We start from the raw sequence: 23,823 nt of genomic DNA on the forward strand, positions 1-23,823 counted from the left end.
TTTTGATACAGGATTGCATAAATTGCTTTTACACCTGTGTACCCATTTACGCTGTTACCTGTATTAATTATACCAACTTGTTAGAATTCATCTATTCTTGTTTTAAAATTTAAAGAAATGCATTAATTATCTTGGCATTAATTTACACACAGCTCTATTTAAGGTCCCACCACATCACAACACCTTGATTGTTTTCTTTTTTAGCCATTCTGTTGTAGATTTGCTGCTGAGCCTGGGATTGTTGTCCTGTTGAATGACCCAGTTTGAGCAAAGCTTTACCTGTTGCACAAACAGCCTCACTGAATTCTGTTTTGGTATAGAAAAGTGTTCCTGGCCTGTTCAATGACTGCAAGGTACCCAGGTTGTGTGGCTGCACAGTTGGCATCTGTGTTTGGTTTTCTGGAAACGTGGCACTGTGCATCTCCACTTTGCTCTCATCTGTCTAAAGGATATTGCTCCAGAAATCTTGTGGTTTGTTTAACTTTGCAAAGTTGATTTTTCTGAGCATTGCACATGTTTTTCAAAGGACTGCATAGACTCTTGTGAAAATGTGCTTTTCGAGGCAGTAAGTTAGGCACAGCTGACTACACTCAGCTAATTGCAGAGATGTGTAGAGGAGGAGAGGATGGTCTGCATGGCATTGGTCTTTGTAATGTTTTAGTAGAGGACACTTGTTTTGACCACGTTGTAAATTTTGCAGCTTTACTTTTTTGTTACCGCTGAATCCAATGGCTTAGCTGTCACCCTGAAATAAATTGTTTTAAAATACTTCTTCATTTTATGATTGTGCCGTCACATCTTCTTTTTCTTACAACTATTACTTCCTCACATCCCCTGGACATCCTGTGAAACATAACTGTTATAAATTTGCTTTATTTAGAGACGGCACCAATAACTAAAACAGTAATGTAAACTGAAGACTGTTCCAAAGCATCAAGGCTTCCATCCATTAATAAAACCTGTATATATTTTATTCAATATACAAATAAAACTCTTTTAGATACAGCAGCAATGTGTCATCAGGAAAATTATTACAAAGAAGACAAAAAAGAAGACAAAAACAAGAGGATAAGCTCCTCAGTCACAGTATTTTCCCCACATTGGAAATCATCTGCGAGTTAACCTTTATGACAGTCTCACCTGTTCCCAATAACCCAATATTTCTGACAGATTTAACAGCTACAACAATAGAATACAACACAGCATCTGTTTTTGAAGGGAATTGTGCAGGTATGGCAAGATAACCTCATATCAAGCATTACTAATAAGAATATGAACAACACAGATCTCTGAATTCTAATGTGGCTACATACAGAAGATGGATTTATATTACATATAACTCTTACTAAAAAGGAAAAAACACATTTTCTTCTGTTCAACAACTGTGACAAACAAACAGAAGATCAAACTGAAACTGATTTCCAAAAAATGTGTTTATAGCCGCTGTGAAGTAAGTCCTGTGTTTCATCTTTAAAGTTCTTTATGTTCTCTGAAAGTGCAAGAACATCTGTCCTTATGTGATAAATATCCATTCTGCCTTAATCATCACTTCTCCTGCCCTTGTGTGTTCTCTTTCAGACGTTGGTTTATGCGTTGGAGATCTTTCAAAACACTCGGGCGATCTTCAAGCTCCTCGTGGAGACACCACGCTATTTCCAAGCTCCTGTAGTCTTCTGGTCGCACAAGACGCCGAGTAACCTGAAGAGCTCGATCCTTGAGACTGTAAACTGTGTAAACAAATGCTTGTTAACAGTGTGGGATTTTTTGTCAACTCACAAATCCAAATATAGATCAGTTTGTCTCTAAATTTACCAAATTTTCTTATGCCAGATTACTAACATCAGAGTTTCTTAATTAAAACATCTGTCACACTATTTTGTGTGGTTTCCCCTGAAAATTGCTGATGAAAAAAAAAAACAACTGGTAAAATTTCTATAATATCCAGAGAAACTATTATGTATTTTTTCATGAAATTAGCCTGTATGATTTGATCAATATGTCAATCACTCGGGGCCTCGGGGCCTGCAGCTCGGTTCACTCTGGCACAGCTGGCTGCCGGCAGAGCCGGCGGGCGCGCCAGTGCAGCCCCCTCTGGCTTCTGCTCCGTGGCTACTGGGTGACCCCTCGTCTGGGGATCTCCTCAGCCCTTCCCAGGAGGGTGGCACGGATGCCCCTCCGGTGGTACTCCTTGGGCTCTCGCACTCTGGGGTCCCTGGATGTCTGGAGCCTGGATCTCCTCCATGCCTGCTTCATGCCCTGGGGGACGGGGCTATGGCCCTCCACACCCTCTAGCAGACCGTTACATGGGGAAACCTTCTGTATACAAGCGCGCTGATCCACACGGGTGTGCACATGGGTGTTCACTGTTCGTAGACATAAACTACACCTTTCTTAGCTGCTACTTCAAAGCACATTGTGCGCTGTCTGTGCTGCACAACAACATTCAATATTTAGTATTTATTGCTGTTTACACTTAGCTAGATTAACATGATGGTGTTGTGTTTAGTATGTTGCTTTGTTTTTTTTTTTTTGCTTGTTTTCTATTCTTTTTCTCTCAACAGGTGATACAGGAGATTTTTTTTTTCTCTTTGTCTTTGTAAGTGCCCTTTCTCACTGTCCCTCTTCCCTTCTGTTTTTCTTTTCCTTCCTCTCTTTCTTTCTCAAAAAAAGAAAAAAAAATGTCAATCACTCTGTATACTCTGAAACTAGCTTAATGCACACTTACTACTAAATTATAATTGTATGGCACAGATACTTCAGGTAATATAACTGATGTTTTACCTGGTAAACTGATATTGACATATGTCACATTTCCACCCCCTGCTGGCTTAGGAAGAAACAGCTCTTTGCTGTTGACCTTGAGAGGGTCATCGGTCTCTGCATCTCTGAACATCCACGGGTGACCTGGAAAAGATACAAGCGGAAACACTGTTTAAGAGTTGAAGCCTGAGGCCTGTACTACGAACAGTTAACCCTGGGTTAACTGCACACTAGGGTGGTTAAATTCCTGTCAGGGTATATCGCCATGATAACTTGTTGTCCTTTTGTTGTACCTTTTTGAGATTAGGGATCAACAGGTACAAAATCACAGCCTAACGCTCACCATAAAATAGCGTAACCCAGAATGGTTTTAAGACCCACCTACCGTTCCAGAGCCACACTACTGTGCCTGCCTCTCTCTCCACATAGCGCTGTCGCCTCCGGTGAGAATCCTGACACCCTTCCCACACCCATCACTTTCATTGCAGACCAGGTTCAGATGCAAATGAGGAGACTCCACTCAGTCAAGTCTGGATTACAGGCCTGTGGCACTGACCTCCCACATCATGAAGACTCTGGAAAGGCTCATCCTGGACCAGCTCCGACCCATTGTCAGACCACATCTGGATCTCCTTCAGTTCGCTTACCAGCCCCGTCTCGGAACTGAGGTCGCCATCATCTACCTGCTTAATCGTGTCTACACCCATCTGGACCAGCCAGCGAGCACTGTGAAGGTCATGTTTTTTGACTTTTCCAGTGCTTCCAACACCATCAGGCCGACCCTCCTGGAAGATAAGCTGACAGCGATGCAGGTGGATGCTTCTCTGGATTGTTGATTACCTGACAGGAAGACCACAATATATCCACAGTGTATGTCTGACAAGGTAATCAGCAACACAGGGGCACCACAAGGGACGGTCCTCTCTCCCTTCCTCTTCACCCTCTACACCACAGACTTCAGCCACTGCACAGAGACCTGCCATCTTCAGATGTTTTCTGATGACTTTACAGTGGTTGGATGCTTCAGCAGGGATGATGAGACAGCGTACTGGGCTGTGGTCGACTCCTTTGTCACGTGGTGTGAGCAGAATCATCTTCAGCTCAACGTGGCAAAGACCAAGGAACTGATCGTGGACTTCAGGAAGACCAGGAAACACTTGACCCCTGTTTCAATACAGGGGATCAATGTTGACATTGTGGATTACTATAAATACCTTGGAGTATACATAGACAATAAACTGGACTGGGCTAAAAACACCACAGCACTTTACAGGAAGGGCCAGAGTCGCCTCTATTTTTTTAAGGCGACTGAGGTCCTTCAACATCTGCCGGACAACGCTCAGGATTTTCTACGAGTCTGTTGTGGCCAGTGCAATCCTCTATGCCGTTGCATGCTGGGGGAGCAGGCTGAGGGTCGCTGATGCTAACAGACTTAGAAACTGATCCGTAAGGCCAGTAATGTTGTGGGGATGGAGCTGGACTCCCTTAAGGTGGTGTCGGAGAGGCGAATGTTGTCCAAAATAAAGACAATGTTGGATAATACTTCCCACCCACTCCATGACATGCTGGTCAGTCACAGGAGCACATTCAGTGAGAGGCTGAGAGTACCAAAAGCACCACTGAATGACACAGGAAATACAAGAGTAATGCTTTAAAGGTGATACTATTTCATGATTTTCTTGATACAATTCTAGGTTCAGTTTCCAAGACATGGCTTATTATTTTTATTATTATTATCATTATTATGAATCTCAGTATTAAAAGACAGACAAAATACTAAAACATATTATTTAAACAAAGAGACAATCATTAAAATTACACAAAAAACCTCCAATCAATCAGTCAGTCAGTACAAGGTTCAAGACAGAATTAAGCACAAATATCAATAAGAGCTGGCAACACAGATGATAATCAAAACCACTGAAAGCTGACTTCCAGTCTGTAAAGACATCATATGTAACATAACTGCATAAAAACAAGTCTATATATATATGTGTGTGTGTGTTTGTAGTAAACCTAATCCTAGACATCCATTGTTTTCCTTTAGTCTGGGCTGGGTTCTTGTCTGAGAAAGCTGCGTTCAGGTGATACCAGCATTCCCGTAACACTCATTGCTTTTTCACACAAAACAAAGCTTTAAATCTCTAGAAATACCTGAGTAAGCACCCTTGCTACAACAAAGCTACAAAGAGCAACTTGTTAGCTAATCGCTTTATGCACTAGTAACGTGTAAGCAGCCGTCTTACTGACGTAAGTGTTCATCCTCAGTCCCGTCCCTGGTTGTATGTCTTCGTAAGGATGCGGTTCTCCCTGGTAATTTATCCACAAAGGCCGTACGACACGGGGACTACGGTTATAAAACATCACTTGAACTGGTATCTGACCGTTCAGGGAACGAACCAGAGGAAGAGACTCCTCTCCTTCTTGAGGCATTGGAGCTAAATAATGCTAAACTGTTATCGCAGCGAGAGTCGCGTTCTGTAGCTAACGCTAGCAAGTAGCTCCCTAAATGTTTACAATCGTCCGCGACGGCAGCTACTCGAAATTATAAAAATCGTATCAGTTAATCTGTCTAGTCGCTTACTTATCTTATACAACAGAAAATGTTAAAAACACTTTTAAACGCCGCAGCGAGAAAAGTACTTCTCAACTAGTTTGTTTACAGTCACTTTTCCGGTTGAAAGTGTGGAACGTCGAACTGCTCTGATCTCTGATTGGTCGGGACATGCGTGACGACATGCAGTGGCTCGCCACAAGAGATACGTTCGGTAGGGCGGGGGGTAAGATGGCGGCGCTGTGAACTGTGTGCTACAGAACTCGCTCTGTCTTAAAATCCCTTTAGAAGCAGCAAAGCGAACTCTAGCTGTATGTAATGGCAAAAAACCTGGGATCAAATGAGCTCTTATCACTCCTACTTCCTCCCCTTCAAAACCTTCTGGTAAGAAAAGGGTGATGGAAACTGACACGGCGGAAAGCATTATTACGACGCTCAAGATGGCTATTGAAGAGCAAGGAGCGAGAAGAGTATTAGCGATCTGAAGGTTACTATTAACTTTATCTCAGAAGATCTCAGGGAGCTAAAATGAAAAGTGTCTCGTACTGAAATAAGGGTGGATAAAGCAGAAGAGAAAATTCAAATACTGGAAAACAAGGTGTAAACGAAGATGGAACCTGCGACTTCACGCGCTACCTGAAGAAGAAGGAGAAAACGTACGCAGTAAGGTTATTGAAATTTGCCAAAACATGGATCCTGACCACCGTGAAAAGTTCCCGGAGGTACTTGATTCAGTCCACAGGATCGGTCAACGACGTGAGTCCTCTTGTGCGCCACATTCCTGCAATTTACCATGAGACACTTTCGAGACATCATCTGGAAGGCGGCGAAGCGATCTGACTACCTGAAGACCTGAAGGAAACTTCATTTCAAAGAAGATCTTAATCCCGAGGACCGAGAGAGACGCAACCAGCTATGGCCACAGGTGGAGAAAGCACGTAAGGAAGGGGAAATTACCTACTTCGTCGGAGACTGTGCTTTCCTGAACAGAAAAGAAATTCACTGAAATCTCTTCCAGTCCTGTTTGTGGATATACCTCAAGGTTTCCTTTCCTTATTGTTCTAAAGACTTATAGTATGCTGTTGCTGCTAAAACGTTTTGTGAAGCACTTTTTTAGACAGAGTAGTTCTGCTCTCTCTGAAGCTTACAGACTCTTCTCAGGGTAAAAAGTTAATTTACTTTTCCAAATTTCATCTTTATCCTTTATTTCTTTTAATGCTCGAGGACTAAGGGACAATACCAAAAGGAAAGCTATGTTTTTATATGCTAAAAGTTTCAATACTGACTTTTGTCTCTTACAAGAATCCCATTCTGAACCTAAGGACGCTAACTTCTGGAAATCCCAATGGGGCGAAGATTTATGGATGTCTCATGGCACAAACCATTCAGCGGGAACTCTGATTTTAAGGCATAAATTTAATGGAAAAATTATATCTTCAGAAACTGATCCAAAAGGACATTTTATTTTGCTGGTTGTTTTTTTTTTTAAATGATCAGACCCTCTTACTGGGTAACATTAAGGGCTATAAAAACAAACAGGAGAATGTTGACCTAATACTTGTAGTAAATGAAAAAATTGAGTCTTTAATAAGTAAATTTGCTAATTAAAGATTATATTAGGAGGAGACTGGAATCACTCGTTCAATAACATGATAGATGGACAAGTAAAAGTTAGGAAAGTAGTAATTATATGTTGGATTTTATGAATGAAAGAGACCTAATTGATATCTGGAGATTCAAAAATCCAACAATTAAGGAATTTTCATGGAAAAATAGATCAGGTTCATTACAGTCTCGTATTGATTATTGGCTAATTTCTGATCCTTTATCCGAATATGTTTCTACATCAAAAATGTTGCCAACACCGTTGACAGATCATAAAACAATTTTTTTGGAGATATGTTTGTATGCCAGTTAGGGCTGCACGATTAATCGTTAGAAAATCGCGATCTCGATTCATACTTATGTGCGATCTCATTTCCAAATGACAACGATTTAAAAAAAAAAAAAAAAAAAGACGACGACGATTGTACCGCATTTTGATCCGGGACGTAATCTGCATGAAAACAAGCGCTCACTCTTCCTGCTCAACAAATGACAAGGGCGGAGCCTTATACCACGTGATACAGAAGCTGTGCCGTGATCCTCAAATTGGCAGGAAAAAACAACGGAGAACACGTCAGGGATGACGAGAAAGTGACAGGAGAAAATCCGTCCCGGTCAACCACCCAAACATCAATAACGGGAACCTTATACAGCGCTTCCCTATACACGTTGAACTCCCGCAGGCACAAAGAAATTACGGAGGCTATTACTTATCACCTGACCAAAGATATATCAACACTGTGCAAAACGAGGGATTTAGGAAAATGATCAACACCCTAGACAAACGCTACACAGTGCCGTCCCGCAACTATTTTTCTATTGTTGCACTACCTGCTCTATACACGCAGTGTCGAGCAACGGTGGAGACGGAATTTCAAGCAGTACAACATTTTGCAGCAACCACAAAATGTGAGGCATTTATTGTTTTTATGTTTATTTATTGTTTTTATGTTCAGTTTCAACTGTTACGAAGTTGATGTGCAGTTAATAAGTGCGATAAATATTTATATTGGAAAAGAAAATCGTGAGAGAATCGTGATCTCAATTCTAAGCAAAAAAATCGTGATTCTCATTTTATGCAAAATCGTGCAGCCCTAATGCCAGTAATCTGTCTAAAAGAGTGAATTCATATTGGAAATTAAATAATTCTCTTCTACTGAATGATTCTTTGGTAAAGGAAATGAAAATGAAAATAGATGAGTATTGGAACAAGGCATGTGTTGAAAATGCTTTTTGTAAAAATTGGGAGCTCATGAAATTTGAATTGAGGTCCATTTTAATGAAAAAGGGAAGTGGAATAGTTAAAAATAGAAAAAAAGAAGAGTTGGAAATAATTTCTGAAATTATCGCTTTGTCAAGATCACCCGATAATTTATCTGAAGATAACCGGAACAGACTTCAAATTCTACAATTAAAATTAGATAATATATATATTTACAAGGCAAAAGGTGCCTTTGTGCGGTCAAGAAGGAGATGCCTTGAAGAGGGAGAACAAAACTCTAGCTATTTTTTCAAATTAGAAAAGCATCATAATACACTTGGCAGCATGACTAAACTTTGTTCAGATGGGGTCATCACACAAGACCCTCAAGTGATTTCCAAGACTTGTGAACTTTTTTTATAAAATTTATACAAATCTAATTTTTCTACAGAAGCGATGGGAAAATTTTATAATTCCTTAGGTAATATTAAAACAATTAGTGACAATAATAAAACTGTGTGATGTCCCCATCACAACACTAGATATTGAAGGTGCTATTAATAAAATGAAACTTAATAAGAGTCCAGGAAATGACGGTTTGACTTCTGAATTTTACAAATTATTTTCAAAGGACTTATCACGCTTTTTACATAAAGTATATATTGAAAGCATTGATAATGAAAAGCTCCCTCCTTCCTTGACTCAGGGACTAATTACTTTGATTCCTAAACCTCAAAAAGACACCCTTTTGATAGGACTCCATTGAACATGAATTCATGTTCAAAGCACTTGATATTTTTGGTTTTGGAAATATGTTTAAAAAATCAATTCAAACTTTATATGCAGACGCAAATAGCTCAATCAAACTCCCATTTGGTACAACGAAAAGATTTGACATCAACCGTGGGATCCGTCAAGGTTGCCCAATTTCTGCATATCTTTTCCTTCTTCCTATTCAGTTACTATCTATTCATTTTAAAAACAGCAGTGTAGTGGGTCTCTCTGTTGCTGGCAGAACATTATCTATTACTCAACTAGTGGATGACACAACACTTTTTTTTTTTTTTAAAGGATAAATATCAAGTTGATGAAGGTCTCAAAGTTGTCAATAATTTCTCAATAGCCTCTGGTCTTAAACTCAACATTCCAAAATGTGAACTTCTCCCTGTTAAATTCTGCACAGATACTATTATATCAGGTGTTCCTGTTAAAAATAAGGTTAAATATCTTGGTATTACCGTTCAAAAAGACCAAGATGCCAGATTATCTGAAAAATTCGACCCTCTTATAACTGCAATACAACAAAGATTTAATATTTGGTTTCAAAGAGATTTATCCATTACTGAAAGATCCTTGGTAGCCAAAGTTGAAGGCCTCTCCAGACTTATTTATGCAGCTATGGCACTTGATGTTTCAAAAGAATTATGCACAAAAATTGATAAAATATTATTTAACTTCATTTGGAAAAAGAGAATACATTATATTTAAAAAAAATGTAATGATAAACAAGTTGTGTTCTGGTGGCCTAAATTCTTTAGATTTCACTTCCTTAAATGCGTCTTTTAAAATCAAATGGATCAAACTCTTTTTAAAAAAATCCCAATTCAATTTGGATTTTTATTACCAACCATATCTTTAACTCACTTGGAGGAATGCACTTTCTGCTAAGATGCAATTACAATATCTCTAAACTACCGATTAAACTCTCCAACTTTCATAGTCAACTCTTATCATCTTGGTTAATGATATACTCTCACAACTTTTCTTCCCATAAATATCTCATTTGGAACAATCAGGATATTACATTTAAGAACAAATCATTATATATTCAGAAATGGGTTGATAGAAAAATTTTACTTGTGAGTCAATTACTGAATGATAATGGTCAATTATTTTCTTATAGGGAATTTTTGTCTGTTTATCATTTTCCTGTCGCTCCAAGAGAATATGCTGTAGTTTTTGATGCAATACCAGATGGGGTGAGAAGGTTATTGGTGTCTGCTCCTAAAGGTAGAAATTGTATTATTCCAGAACTAAATCCTGCTAGCATATACATCAGTAACATCTGTCCTTTATTGAGTGATAAAGCGACAAATCAATGTATTAGACAAATCATTCAAAGAGATATTGTTTCCAAACATGCAGCTGTATTTTACTGGAACAATATTTACAATGATAGACTGGAAAAACACTTGGATTCTATCAAGGAAATTTATTATCATTAATAAGATAAGAGAAGTTACTCTTGAGTTGATCCATAGATGTTATACGGTAAAGACATATCTGGTTAAATTTAAGGAAAATATTGATACTCTTTGTACTTTTTGCAGCAATGCAGAGGAAACAATATGTCATCTATTTTGGGAATGCACGTATACACATATTTTGGATTGATCTAAATAATTTTATAAACACCAAAATTGATCCCTCATGTAAACTGAAGTTTGAGCATATTCTATTTGGCCTCTCACATACTGATAAAAAAATTCCAGGAAAAAAATATATTATCAATCTTCTGATTATTTTTGCCAAATTTCACATACATTGTACAAAATTTTCTCAACAGCGTCCAAACATATTTGCTTTTAAAGCCCTGTTTTCCAATTATCTAGAGAATCTAAGGAACAGCACTAACTCCAAAGCATGTAAAACACAAGAGCTGTGTCGAATGTATAGTTTCACTTGACTTATATGTTGTTTATTTATACCTTGAGCACCTTTTTTTTTTTTCTCCCCAGTTTTGTTTGTTTGTTTTCTCCTAAAGTATACTTTTTTGTTTACGTACTTGTATTTGTATTCATTACTTGTAAAAGATACTGCAAGCTGTGAAATTTTTCATACCCTTTCTATAATCTACATTACAATGTATGTTTGTTGTTCAATTGTTTAAATTTAAAAAAAAAAAAGCGTTTAGTATGCGGTGTACGTGGTGCAGAAGCAGCAACAAGAAAATAAATTTAAAAAGAAATCACAACAGGAAAACTATCAGACTCTCACCCACCTCCACCTAGAAAATAAATAAAAGCAATTTAGTGAGGTATATGTGTGTTTGTGTGTTTAAAACTATATTTTACGTTCTAACCACTTTTACTAGACCTGATCTGTTAAGACTATAAGAATGAATGGAAACTAAAGACAAAGTCAACCATAAAAAAGACGAATACAGCGTTTAAAGCACAGGGGAATATACAAGATTTTCACTCCACTTGTGAAGGTGATGAGAGGTGAGGCTTAACTTATTAAATTTAAATTTGCCATTATCATTATTACTTATGTTAAAAACAAAATAAAGATATTTTGCGAAGAGAACTTGAGCAGGCTATATATCAAGTCTCTTTTGGAAATAAAGTTTTGTAATTTGCCATACCTCATTACTTGTGCAGAAAAAAGAAAGTTAAACAAATTTCCAGAAGTATGTGTATTTCTGATAATGCTTCTTTACAGATTTTCAAGTAAGTGCAAGCTCAGCTTTTCAAACTAATGTGGGCATCTTTAGAAGAGGTCTGGTGAACTGTTTCTTCAAACTTTTGGTAATCCCAGAAAGGTTTTATATGCACCAAAGCTGCATCCTTTACCTAGAGGAATGAAAAGAAAAAGATGTCAATGTGTAAACTAGTCATGTATCATTGTCCTTCCTTATAACAGCAACCCATTCATGAACATTCTTGTATAAGAATTATCTCTTATACAATCATCTGCTGTGGTGCAACAGATGTTGATTGTGAGAATCACTTGATTCATTTTATGGTCTGCCATCAAAAATTAGATTCACAATAGAACATAAAATTATTCTATTGTGAGCATTAAATTGTGAAGACTTTGAATATCTCATCATCTACTTAATATCATCAAAAGATTCAGGGAATCTAGAGAAATTTCTGTGCACAATGGACACAGCTGAAAAAAATAAATCGCCACCTGAAGTCCCGTGAACTTCGGGACTTCAGGTGGCACTGCATTTAAAAAAGACAAATCATTCAGAGCCTCAAGAGCGCTTTCAGAAATCATTGTCTGTAAACACAGTTCACTGTCACAAATGCAGGTTAAAACTTCTTCGTGTAGAGAAGAAGCCATATGTGAGCATGTTCCATAAATGAGCCTGTCTTCTCTCAGGTAAAGCTCATGTAAAAAGGGACTGAGTAATGTCCTCTGGAATAAAGAGGAGGGGGAGCATCCAGCTTAGTTCAAAAACCTGCATCTCTGATGGTGTGAGGTTGCATTAGTGCCTATGGAATTTGCAGATCTGAAAGGGCACCATAAATGCAGAAACCCAGATGATGTACTTTTCTGGGAAGGCCTTTCATATTTTAGATAATGCTAAACCGTATACTTGATCTACTACAACACAATGGCACCACAGTAGAACGTTTAATACATCATGAAACGGAAAATATGAGAAAGAAGACCCAGAATTGCTGTGAAGTTAAAATCCTGTATCAGACAAGGTTAGGACAACATTCCTCCCCCAAACGTTCAACAGCTGGTCTCCTCCTTTCCCAGATGTTTACAGGCTGTTGTAAGGGAGAGGAGCTGACCCTACACATTGGTAACCACAGCCCTGTGTCAACTTTTTTGGGATGTGTTGCTGTCATCAAATTCAAAATAAGCAAATATTTATCTTAAAATGGTACATTTTTCACAGTTTAAACATTTGATATGTTTTCTATGTTCTGTTGTAACTCAAATATGAGTTCATGGGATTTGCAAATCAATGCATTCTGTCTTTATTTACATTTTGCACAGCTTACCAACTTTTTGGAACTCAGGTTGTTAGTATCACATTAGATAATCCAGCAACACGTGCATGAAAGTTGCAATAAGCAGATATCTATTGTACGTTTTGCTTCATTTTTCTTCAGTCAGTACTAACATGTTGGACTCTTCTCCACAAGCCAGTAGCAGAAGCCCGTCCTAGCACGCTCATTGAACACATTCCTGTACTGGGACATGTTTCGAGGTGAAACACTGTTTTTTTTAAATGTGCCTAGAGTGAAAAAACATAAACAAAATAAAGATTCAGCAGTGAGACCGATACCTAAATTAAGAGTTCATCACCAACTCTGATGTGACACCTGTTATATGCTCACAAGAGGGAGGGAAGAGAATCATTACCTGCACCTTCATCCTGAGTCAGAGGAGGTAACGGGCTGCCGGTGGTGCGGTTCAGAGCAGAATTACCTCCATGAGACGGAGCCACTTAAATATATTATAAAATCACAAACAAATTGGAAATTAGAGACATTTTTCTTGAAAAGGCCAGTTTCTTTTACTTGATTATTCTCACAAACCTGATTCTTTTAACAAGGATGGTGGAAGTGACGCAAAATAAACTGGTACCTATGTGGGAATAACCATGACACCAGCTCACAGTAATTTATGATTTAGTAATCTGTCTGTGGCTCTGCAGGTAGGCAGAATTTCTTGTCATTTTACTCTTACCATTGTTTTCATTTTGCTCCAGTGATCTGTCTGCAGGTGTGGAAAGACAACTGGGTGACTCCTCGGCCAAAATGTTTTGCTGGCGGAGAAAATGAAAAGGATGATGAACTCTGGATCCAAGATCTAATTATTTACAGTTGTGAGAGACACAGAGAAAAGCTGAGGTCTTACAGCTCTCGCCTGAAACGACCTGAGTCCTGTTTTTTTTCCTTTTCCCCCGCCTGCATGCTCCTGATACACGGCACCCAGCTCAACTCGTTTCACACACACACAAAAATGTGTTGTGTTACTTTGTCACTTAGCAACATGTCTGGCAACAGTGCCCCTGCTGAGCAAACAGAAGCACGTTATGATTTCAGGTTGTGATGTGTTCCTGAAAGAGGGCATCCACATGTAGGCTGTGAGTGAGATGCTACAGAAGTGCCAACAGCATGAGGTTATTTGGGTATATTACATGTGAAGTCTGAGCAGTGTCATTGCTATCATGATAAAATATTCAAGTGTTAATTTTAAAAAAAACAAATGCCATATCATAAATTAATATAAAATATAAATGGATACATTTTTGTATTATTAACCAGAAGAGCAACAAATAAAGACACTAATACATGTAACTCAGTGATATCCTGGTCGTTCCTTTATTTATTTATTATCCTCACAGAAAGGGAAAGGGGGCATGTATGACTGCACACAGAGGAGGTTACGTTGTTCGAGATGTTCTTGAGATGCTCATTGGATGTTTAATTGTTTTGTTTTTGACACAGGATACAGGATTGCATAAATTGCTTTTACACCTGTGTACCCATTTACGCTGTTACCTGTATTAATTATACCAACTTGTTAGAATTCATCTATTCTTGTTTTAAAATTTAAAGAAATGCATTAATTATCTTGGCATTAATTTACACACAGCTCTATTTAAGGTCCCACCACATCACCTTATTTTCTTTTTTAGCCATTCTGTTGTAGATTTGCTGCTGAGCCTGGGATTGTTGTCCTGTTGAATGACCCAGTATGAGCAAAGCTTTACCTGTTGCACAAACAGCCTCACTGAATTCTGTTTTGGTATACAAAAGTGTTCCTGGCCTGTTCAATGACTGCAAGGTACCCAGGTTGTGTGGCTGCACAGTTGGCGTCTGTGTTTGGTTTTCTGGAAACGTGGCACTGTGCATCTCCACTTTGCTCTCATCTGTCTAAAGGATATTGCTCCAGAAATCTTGTGGTTTGTTTAACTTTGCAAAGTTGATTTTTCTGAGCATTGCACATGTTTTTCAAAGGACTGCATAGACTCTTGTGAAAATGTGCTTTTCGAGGCAGTAAGTTAGGCACAGCTGACTACACTCAGCTAATTGCAGAGATGTGTAGAGGAGGAGAGGATGGTCTGCATTGGTCTTTGTAATGTTTTAGTAGAGGACACTTCTTTTGACCACGTTGTAAATTTTGCAGCTTTACTTTTTTGTTACCGCTGAATCCAATGGCTTAGCTGTCACCCTGAAATAAATTGTTTTAAAATACTTCTTCATTTTATGATTGTGCCGTCACATCTTCTTTTTCTTACAACTATTATTTCCTCACATCCCCTGGACATCCTGTGAAACATAACTGTTATAAATTTGCTTTATTTAGAGACGGCACCAATAACTAAAACAGTAATGTAAACTGAAGACTGTTCCAAAGCATCAAGGCTTCCATCCGTTAATAAAACTTGTATATATTTTATTCAATATACAAATAAAACTCTTTTAGATACAGCAGCAATGTGTCATCAGGAAAATTATTACAAAGAAGACAAAAAAGAAGACAAAAACAAGAGGATAAGCTCCTCAGTCACAGTATTTTCCCCACATTGGAAATCATCTGCAAGTTAACCTTTATGACAGTCTCACCTGTTCCTAATAACCTAATATTTCTGACAGATTTAACAGCTACAACAATAGAATACAACACAGCATCTGTTTTTGAAGGGAATTGTGCAGGTATGGCAAGATAACCTCATATCAAGCATTACTAATAAGAATATGAACAACACAGATCTCTGAATTCTAATGTGGCTACATACAGAAGATGGATTTATATTACATATAACTCTTACTAAAAAGGAAAAAACACATTTTCTTCTGTTCAACAACTGTGACAAACAGACAGGAGATCAAACTGAAACTGATTTCCAAAAAATGTGTTTATAGCCGCTGTGAAGTAAGTCCTGTGTTTCATCTTTAAAGTTCTTTATGTTCACTGAAAGTGCAAGAACATCTGTCCTTATGTGATAAATATCCATTCTGCCTTAATCATCACTTCTCCTGCCCTTGTGTGTTCTCTTTCAGATGTTGGGCTACTCGCTGGTTTATGCGTTGGAGATCTTTCAAAACACTCGGGCGATCTTCAAGTTCCTCGTGGAGACACCACGCTATTTCCAAGCTCCTGTAGTCTTCTGGTCGCACAAGACGCCGAGTAACCTGAAGAGCTCGATCCTTGAGACTGTAAACTGTGTAAACAAATGCTTGTTGACAGTGTGGGATTTTTTTGTCAACTCACAAATCCAAATATAGATCAGTTTGTCTCTAAATTTACCAAATTTTCTTATGCCAGAAGTTTAAAGTGAATCAAACATTACTAACATCAGAGTTTCTTAATTAAAACATCTGTCACACTATTTTGTGTGGTTTCCCCTGAAAATTGCTGATGAAAAAAAAAACAACTGGTAAAATTTCTATAATATCCAGAGAAACTATTACGTATTTTTTCACTCCCCCCCCCATCATCCTGACGGACACCCTCATCACCACTGTGGACTCATTCCGCTTCCTGGGTACCACCATCACCCAGGACCTGAAGTGGGAGCCCAGCATCACCTCCGTCATAAAGAAAGCTCAGCAGAGGATGTACTTCCTGAGGCAGCTGAAGAATTTCAACCTGCCAACACGGACGATGATGCAATTTTACATTGCAATCATCGAGTCCATCCTCACCTCCTCCATCACCGTGTGGTACGCTGGAGCCACTATCAGGGACAAACAGAGACTGCAGCGTGTTGTGCGCTCTGCTGAGAAGGTGATTGGCTGCAGACTCCCATCTCTGCAGGACCTGTACACCTCCAGGACACTGGGGCGTGCAGCTCGGATCACAGCTGACCCTTCTCACCCTGGACACAGTCTGTTTGACCTGCTCCCCTCAGGCAGGAGGCTCCGGTCCATTCGCACCAGAACCTCTCGCCATAAGAACAGTTTCTTCCTCTCTGCTATTGGACTCATGAACAATAACCATATGACTGTTCGCACCACTAACACATGACCCTACACTGTGTTCACTGCATCATTCCATTTTTGCACTGATCACCGCCTGCATTCATGTATATATATATCTACTTAGCACTTTTAATTTTTATTTTTATGTTTATTTAAGCCTTGTCTGACAGTATGTTTTTAACCTAAGTACTGCAGCAATTTCCTAATGTTGTAAACCTGCTCAACATTTGGCAATAAAACCCTTTCTGATTCTGATTCTGATGAAATTAGCCAGTATGATTTGATCAATATGTCAATCACTCTGTATACTCTGAAACTAGCTTAATGCACACTTACTACTAAATCATAATTGTATGGCACAGATACTTCAGGTAATATAACTGATGTTTTACCTGGTAAACTGATATTGGCATATGTCACATTTCCACCCCCTGCTGGCTTAGGAAGAAACAGCTCTTTGCTGTTGACCTTGAGAGGGTCATCGGTCTCTGCATCTCTGAACATCCACGGGTGACCTGGAAAAGATACAAGCAGAAACACTGTTTAAGAGTTGAAGCCTGAGGCCTGTACTACGAACAGTTAACCCTGGGTTAACTGCACACTAGGGTGGTTAAATTCCTGTCAGGGTATATCGCCATGATAACTTATGTTGTCCTTTTGTTGTACCTTTTCGAGATTAGGGATCAACAGGTACAAAATCACAGCCTAACGCTCACCATAAAATAGCGTAACCCAGAATGGTTTTAAGACCCACCTACCGTTCCAGAGCCACACTACTGTGCCTGCCTCTCTCTCCACATAGCGCTGTTGCCTCCGGTGAGAATCCTGACACCCTTCCCACACCCATCACTTTCATTGCAGACCAGGTTCAGATGCAAATGAGGAGACTCCACTCAGGCAAACCTGCTAGACCAGACGGAGTGAGTCCCCGCGTTCTCAAGGCCTGTGCCCCCCAGCTTTGTGGAGTCTTCCATAAGCTGTTCATGCTGAGTCTGAGTCTGCAGAGGGTCCCAGTGCTGTGGAAGACATCATGCCTCGTTCCTGTACCAAAGACGCCACGCCCAAGTGGCCCCCAGGATTACAGGCCTGTGGCACTGACCTCCCACATCATGAAGACTCTGGAAAGGCTCATCCTGGACCAGCTCCGACCCATTGTCAGACGACATCTGGATCTCTTTCAGTTCGCTTAATAATGCTTTAAAGGTGATACTATTTCATGATTTTCTTGATACAATTCTAGGTTCAGTTTCCAAGACATGGCTTATTATTTTTATTATTATTATCATTATTATGAATCTCGGTATTAAAAGACAGACAAAATACTAAAACATATTATTTAAACAAAGAGACAATCATTAAAATTACACAAAAAAACTCCAATCAATCAGTCAGTCAGTACAAGGTTCAAGACAGAATTAAGCACAAATATCAATACGAGCTGGCAACACAGATGATAATCAAAACCACTGAAAGCTGACTTCCAGTCTGTAAAGACATCATATGTAACATAACTGCATAAAAACAAGTCTATATATATATGTGTGTGTGTGTGTTTGTAGTAAACCTAATCCTAGACATCCATTGTTTTCCTTTAGTCTGGGCTGGGTTCTTGTCTGAGAAAGCTGCGTTCAGGTGATACCAGCATTCCTATAAAACTCATTGCTTTTTCACACAAAACAAAGCTTTAAATCTCTAGAAATACCTGAGTAAGCACCCTTGCTACAACAAAGCTACAAAGAGCAACTTGTTAGCTAATCGCTTTATGCACTAGTAACGTGTAAGCAGCCGTCTTACCGACGTAAGTGTGGATCCTCCGTCCCGTCCCTGGTTGTATGTCATCGTAAGGATGCGGTTCTCCCTGGTAATTTATCCACAAAGGCCGTACGACACGGGGACTACGGTTAAAAAACAGCACTTTAACTGGTATCTGACTGTTCAGGGAACGAACCAGAGGAAGAGACTCCTCTCCTTCTTGAGGCATTGGAGCTAAATAATGCTAAACTGTTATCGCAGCGAGAGTCGCGTTCTGTAGCTAACGCTAGCAAGTAGCTCCCTAAATGTTTACAATCGTCCGCGACGGCAGCTACTCGAAATTATAAAAATCGTATCAGTTAATCTGTCTAGTCGCTTACTTATCTTATAAAACAGAAAATGTTAAAAACACTTTTAAACGCCGCAGCGAGAAAACTACTTCTCAACTAGTTTGTTTACAGTCACTTTTCCGGTTGAAAGTGTGGAACGTCGAACTGTTCTGATCTCTGATTGGTCGTGACATGCGTGACGACATGCAGTGGCTCGCCACAAGAGAGGCGTTCAGTACGCGGTGTACGTGGTGCAGAAGCAGCAACAAGAAAATAAATTTAAAAAGAAATCACAACAGGAAAACTATCAGACTCTCACCCACCTCCACCTAGAAAATAAATAAAAGCAATTTAGTGATACATATATATATATATAGATAGATAGATAGATAGATAGATAGATAGATAGATAGATATAAAACTCTATATTTTACGTTCTAACCACTTTTACTAGACCTGATCTGTTAAGACTATGCATGCGAACCAAAGTTTCAGGTTATACAATAATATATAAAAAGATATAATAACAGATTCTTTAATTGGCCTATTTATATTTGATAATACAAATGCATATAGGCCTAAAGTATTTACAATTGCTCGTCCTTTACTGAGTAAAGGATCTGTGGAGAAGAGATAAATCGGGCAACATCAAGTAGTCTAAATAGTACTATATATACTATACTATACTATACTATTATACTTGATATTAAATATCAAAAAATCATTTTAACATATTGAAAGTCAAGCTTTATAATGCAATAAAAATCACATGATATTTCTTCTTTAGCCTAAACAACAATCCGCCAGCAGTAATCTCCCATATGCTTTATACTTAATTATCAGGATTAACCCATGCCTTTTTTTATGTGTAAGAAATGCTAATAAGATTCAATGAATATGAGCTCCACCCAGTTTCATTCTGACATAAAATACTGAGGCACAGTAGAAACCTTCCAGATTAACACCAGACAGCATTCGCAAACTGAACTCGACTGCAGGAGTAAAGCTTCCATTCGCCTTCAACGTTATTTGAGGTTTAAGCAGGTATACAGAAATAAACCACATTGCAGTTACTTTTATGGAACAGAATCTTCTTTTCAACAATGTTTTATCATGGGAAATTACGTTTTGACTTTTGTTTGTTTGCATAACATAAAAATCTTCTATTTTTCCTTCATTTCAGATACTTTTCGAGAACATCGAAGGTCTTCAATCACAATGAATGACAGTGACTTTGTGGAGGCACAGGATGTGCCAAGAGATGAGAGTCTGGCCAAGGTGGAGATCGCGCTGCTCAGTGTCATCTTCGTGAGCGCCGCCGTCCTCAACACCAGCCTGCTGCTCGTCCTGTGGAAACAGCGCAAACAGATGTCCAGAATGCGCGTCTTCGTGTTCCACCTGTGCCTGGCGGACCTGGTGGTCACTTTCTTCCAGGTGTGTCCGCAGCTTTTGTGGGACATCACAGACAGGTTCGTCGGACCGGACTTGGTGTGCCGACTTGTGAAGTATTTGCAAGTTCTCGGCATGTTTTCATCGACCTACATGATCGTGGTGATGACAGTTGACAGGTACCAGGCTATCTGCAACCCGATGGTAAAGTTTCAGCGGACACGCACGAGACTAAATGTCCCCGTGTGCGTCGCGTGGGGGATTTCTCTGCTGGGCAGCTTGCCTCAGGTCTTCATTTTCTCACAGGTGGAGGTTACACCGGGTGTGTTTGACTGCTGGGCTACATTTATCCAGCCATGGGGGCTGCAGACTTACATCACCTGGACCACGCTGGTCATTTTTGTTTTACCCGTTATCACAGTTGTTGTTTGCCAAGTGCGCATCTGCCGAGCCATCCAGATCAACATCTACCAAAAGACTCAGCAGAAAGGGAGGGTGGGTTTGCCATCCAGAGCCAGCGGTGTGGCCGGCATGTCGAAGGCTAGAGTGAAAACACTGAAGATGACGGTGGTCATAGTACTCGCTTATATTGTCTGCTGGGCTCCGTTTTTCACTGTCCAGCTGTGGTCCGCGTGGGACAAGCAGGCGCCTAAAGAAAGTAAGTATTGCGTATATTTGCTGTGTGATCGTCATAATCAATGTAGTTCATTTGGTCTTTTACGTTTTCTAATTACACAGAACCTGAGCGTATTTACGCACAAACACAAATTACTCATCTCTAGGTGGCAGGTGAGATGCTTGGCAGACACGTGACACTTTGCCCTCCTCTTTTAATTCCAGCTGCTACTTTCACCATCCTGATGTTGCTTGCCAGCCTGAACAGCTGTGCGAATCCCTGCATTTACCTTCTGTTCAGCGGTCAGGTTCCCAAGAGGCTGGTGTCGCTCCTGTGCAGGAGGCATTCAGGCGGAAAGGACTCAGTGCACGAGGAGGCGACGCTGGTCAGCACTTTGTATCTAAGCTTAAAAAATCCCCCCGAGTCCAAGTGAAGGTAGCGCATTACTAAAAATGGGAAACTCCTGCAAGGCAAACCGTGCGAAGTCTGTGCGCCTGGATATGCTGCCTCTCTGAATTTGAGCCACCGTTTCAAAGGATGAAGGCAACTCATGCTGTATGTTATCTGGCACATAAAAAGATATAGTGTGTAGTAAAAAGCAGCCAGCAAAGGCGAGAGAGTGAGAACAGAGCTCTAGATGCTGTTGGATAACAGCATCTGGAGAGACTAAACAACTGGTGTGGATCATCAAGCTGTTTGGATAAATCTTTTTTCTTTGAGAAAGAAAATATTCATCCCATTTAGTGGTATCTGAATGAGCCAGTCTTTTCAGCCAGATTGGATTCAGCTGTATAGTGTTTTGCATACTGCCGTATATAGAAACATTCCTTGAGTTGATCTCACCAAACTAAAGTAAATATAATCTATTTATAGCTTTCCAAACAAAAGATTAAAAGCAAGCATATGTATTTCACTGGTGTAACAGAGAGGAAACAGAGACACGCTGTATGTTGGAACAAACTGTATTTAAAGATTGTGAAATATGTTTGTCAGCCCTTTAAATGTTTCTATGGTGAAAACCTACTCACAGTTCACAAAATCACACGCCAGGAGCTTGTATTTTGTAAAATACTGTTCATGCCATGATTGACTTTGTTTATTTATGGAATAAAATGTTGTCACAAATGTGTTGCACTGCTGTTGGATACATAACACATGAGGTAGCCTTTGTAATCCTGAACATTCACAAATGATACAGATCGTATTTATGGCACTAATATTTAGATATAAGTCCATGCGGTCTCACCTAATGTTACTGTGTTTTAAAACAAGGATTGAATTGTCTACATTGTCAACATATCTTTCCACAAATATTACAGCTGGAAGAATGTAATCAAAAGACAAACAGACAGATGGACAACCCTGCACTACGTAATGCAACATCTGTAGGTCATCAGAGTGAAAAACCTTCTTTGAAAGAGCAGCACGCCAAAGAGAGACATAGCATGAGAGACATATGAAGCTTGGAACGTGGTCCGTTCATTGTCCAAGTCAGTCAGTAATTTTGATCAGGACTTCAGGTCAAACTAGAAAATTAGTCATCAGCAACAACAATTAGTTTCAGTGATTACTATGACAAATGAGAAACCACAATGAAGGCATATCCAACATGTGCTACCTATATGACAGTGGAAAAAGGAGCATCGGTACTGAGCTGAAAAGTTTTGTTGGTTGCTTTGTAACTAAGGGAGCTGCAATGGTCTAAATTTCATTTGAGGATCTTAAAATGACTGAACACTTTGACCTTCACAGCAGTGCTTCTTGGTTTCACTGGAGTCCACAGGGACCTGCAGTAACGTAATCTTATTTTCCCTCCTAAATGTGTTTTTTGAGATATTATAAAGAAAGAGACATCACAGCAGACACTAACTGGTGGCAGTTACTCGTGCACATATATGCTCACCTGAGCACTGAGGTAATCCGACAGCTTACGTTGGGAGTCTATCCAATTTTCTCTGGTAAATTTTTATGCGCTAACTTGTACCTCTGCATAAATTTACAACAGAAAGTATTTTATTTATATATTGAAAAACATACAATTTAGGCATAATGCTTCAACACACTGGTTTTCTTTGTTGCTTCCAAATAATTATTGTCAGCTTTTCTCTTTCAATATTATCACCAATGTTTCAACACAACCCAGAAATGATTTCCTCTTCTGTCCTCCTTTGTGTTTGTCTCATATCTGATGCGAGAGTAAACAGTTCTGTCTGGTAGCAGGCTATTTCTCCCCCTCCTGTTTAGGTCAATAATAAATCGGGTCACTTTAATTCATCAACACTTGATTTTATTGACAGCTCAGATGTGTTTCACCAAGCTTTTTGTTCATGTTGAAAACACACATTCAAAACATAACACATGTTGAGATTATTGTTTGTAATCAGAGGTGAACTGGGTACAGGCAAAACTACATTAAGGTTAGTTTAGCTGCAACCCTTCTAATCTTAAACAGTGACCTCCTCCTGGCTCCTTCATGTTTATTAACCTGCCTGCAGAAGAGCGTCTTTTCATATGACTGACATCACAACCCTGTGTGCATGTTCGTGAATTGGTGGTTGCATGAATCATAACTCATATTAAATATTTTGGGATTAAAGTCAGAGTCATTTTTTCTCATTAATAATTATTGATGGGTGGAGTAATCAGCCAATCTTTTCAAATCAGTGTAGCTGCTGTTTTCTCGGGGGCCCAGGAACACATTGTTGCCCTTTGGTTCCACTGGATGTGAATGCAGCCCTGTAGTGATCCTCATCTCTGCAGCAGCTCTCTGAAATCCAGGACGTTCACCATAAATAAATGCCAATGATAAAGGGCTAACGTGCATTTTCATATGGTAATATTCAATAACTTGTGAGTAAGACTGAATATTAGCTTTGAAATTTAATTTCAGCTCATTATGCCATTTTAGCATCTCCGACGAGGGTCGGCGTGCC

The 23,823-nt window shown here is 39.3% G+C and overlaps 3 protein-coding genes across 4 annotated transcripts; 1 reads left to right on the top strand and 2 right to left on the bottom strand.

The window, feature by feature from the left end:
- Positions 1-956: 956 nt before the first annotated feature.
- LOC134627794 (von Hippel-Lindau disease tumor suppressor-like) lies at positions 957-14,065 on the bottom strand. Of its 2 annotated transcripts, none has more exons than XM_063474184.1 (3): positions 5,007-5,208; positions 2,782-2,904; positions 957-1,727 (listed from the first exon to the last, which is right to left on the bottom strand). In XM_063474184.1, the coding sequence occupies exons 1-3, from the start codon at positions 5,191-5,193 to the stop codon at positions 1,546-1,548; spliced, it is 492 nt and encodes a 163-aa protein (XP_063330254.1). In that variant the 5' UTR covers positions 5,194-5,208; the 3' UTR covers positions 957-1,545. The 2 variants fall into 2 exon arrangements, with proteins under 2 accessions (XP_063330254.1, XP_065326936.1); XM_065470864.1 differs by lacking the exon at positions 957-1,727 and adding an exon at positions 2,433-2,655 and having other exon boundaries at positions 5,007-14,065.
- Positions 14,066-15,258: 1,193 nt separating this feature from the next.
- Positions 15,259-19,063, bottom strand: LOC134627793 (von Hippel-Lindau disease tumor suppressor-like). The gene is made up of 3 exons (XM_063474183.1): positions 18,599-19,063; positions 17,197-17,319; positions 15,259-16,044 (listed from the first exon to the last, which is right to left on the bottom strand). Exons 1-3 carry the CDS (start codon positions 18,783-18,785, stop codon positions 15,851-15,853), a joined length of 504 nt encoding a protein of 167 aa, XP_063330253.1. The 5' UTR covers positions 18,786-19,063; the 3' UTR covers positions 15,259-15,850.
- Positions 19,064-19,762: 699 nt separating this feature from the next.
- LOC134627792 (vasopressin V2 receptor-like) lies at positions 19,763-21,998 on the top strand. The gene is made up of 3 exons (XM_063474182.1): positions 19,763-19,929; positions 20,069-20,932; positions 21,115-21,998. Exons 2-3 carry the CDS (start codon positions 20,104-20,106, stop codon positions 21,321-21,323), a joined length of 1,038 nt encoding a protein of 345 aa, XP_063330252.1. The 5' UTR covers positions 19,763-19,929; positions 20,069-20,103; the 3' UTR covers positions 21,324-21,998.
- The last annotated feature ends 1,825 nt before the right edge of the window (positions 21,999-23,823 follow it).

The sequence above is a fragment of the Pelmatolapia mariae genome, linkage group LG5, assembly GCF_036321145.2.
Source record: "Pelmatolapia mariae isolate MD_Pm_ZW linkage group LG5, Pm_UMD_F_2, whole genome shotgun sequence".
In the NCBI taxonomy this organism is placed as follows: Eukaryota; Metazoa; Chordata; class Actinopteri; order Cichliformes; family Cichlidae; genus Pelmatolapia; species Pelmatolapia mariae.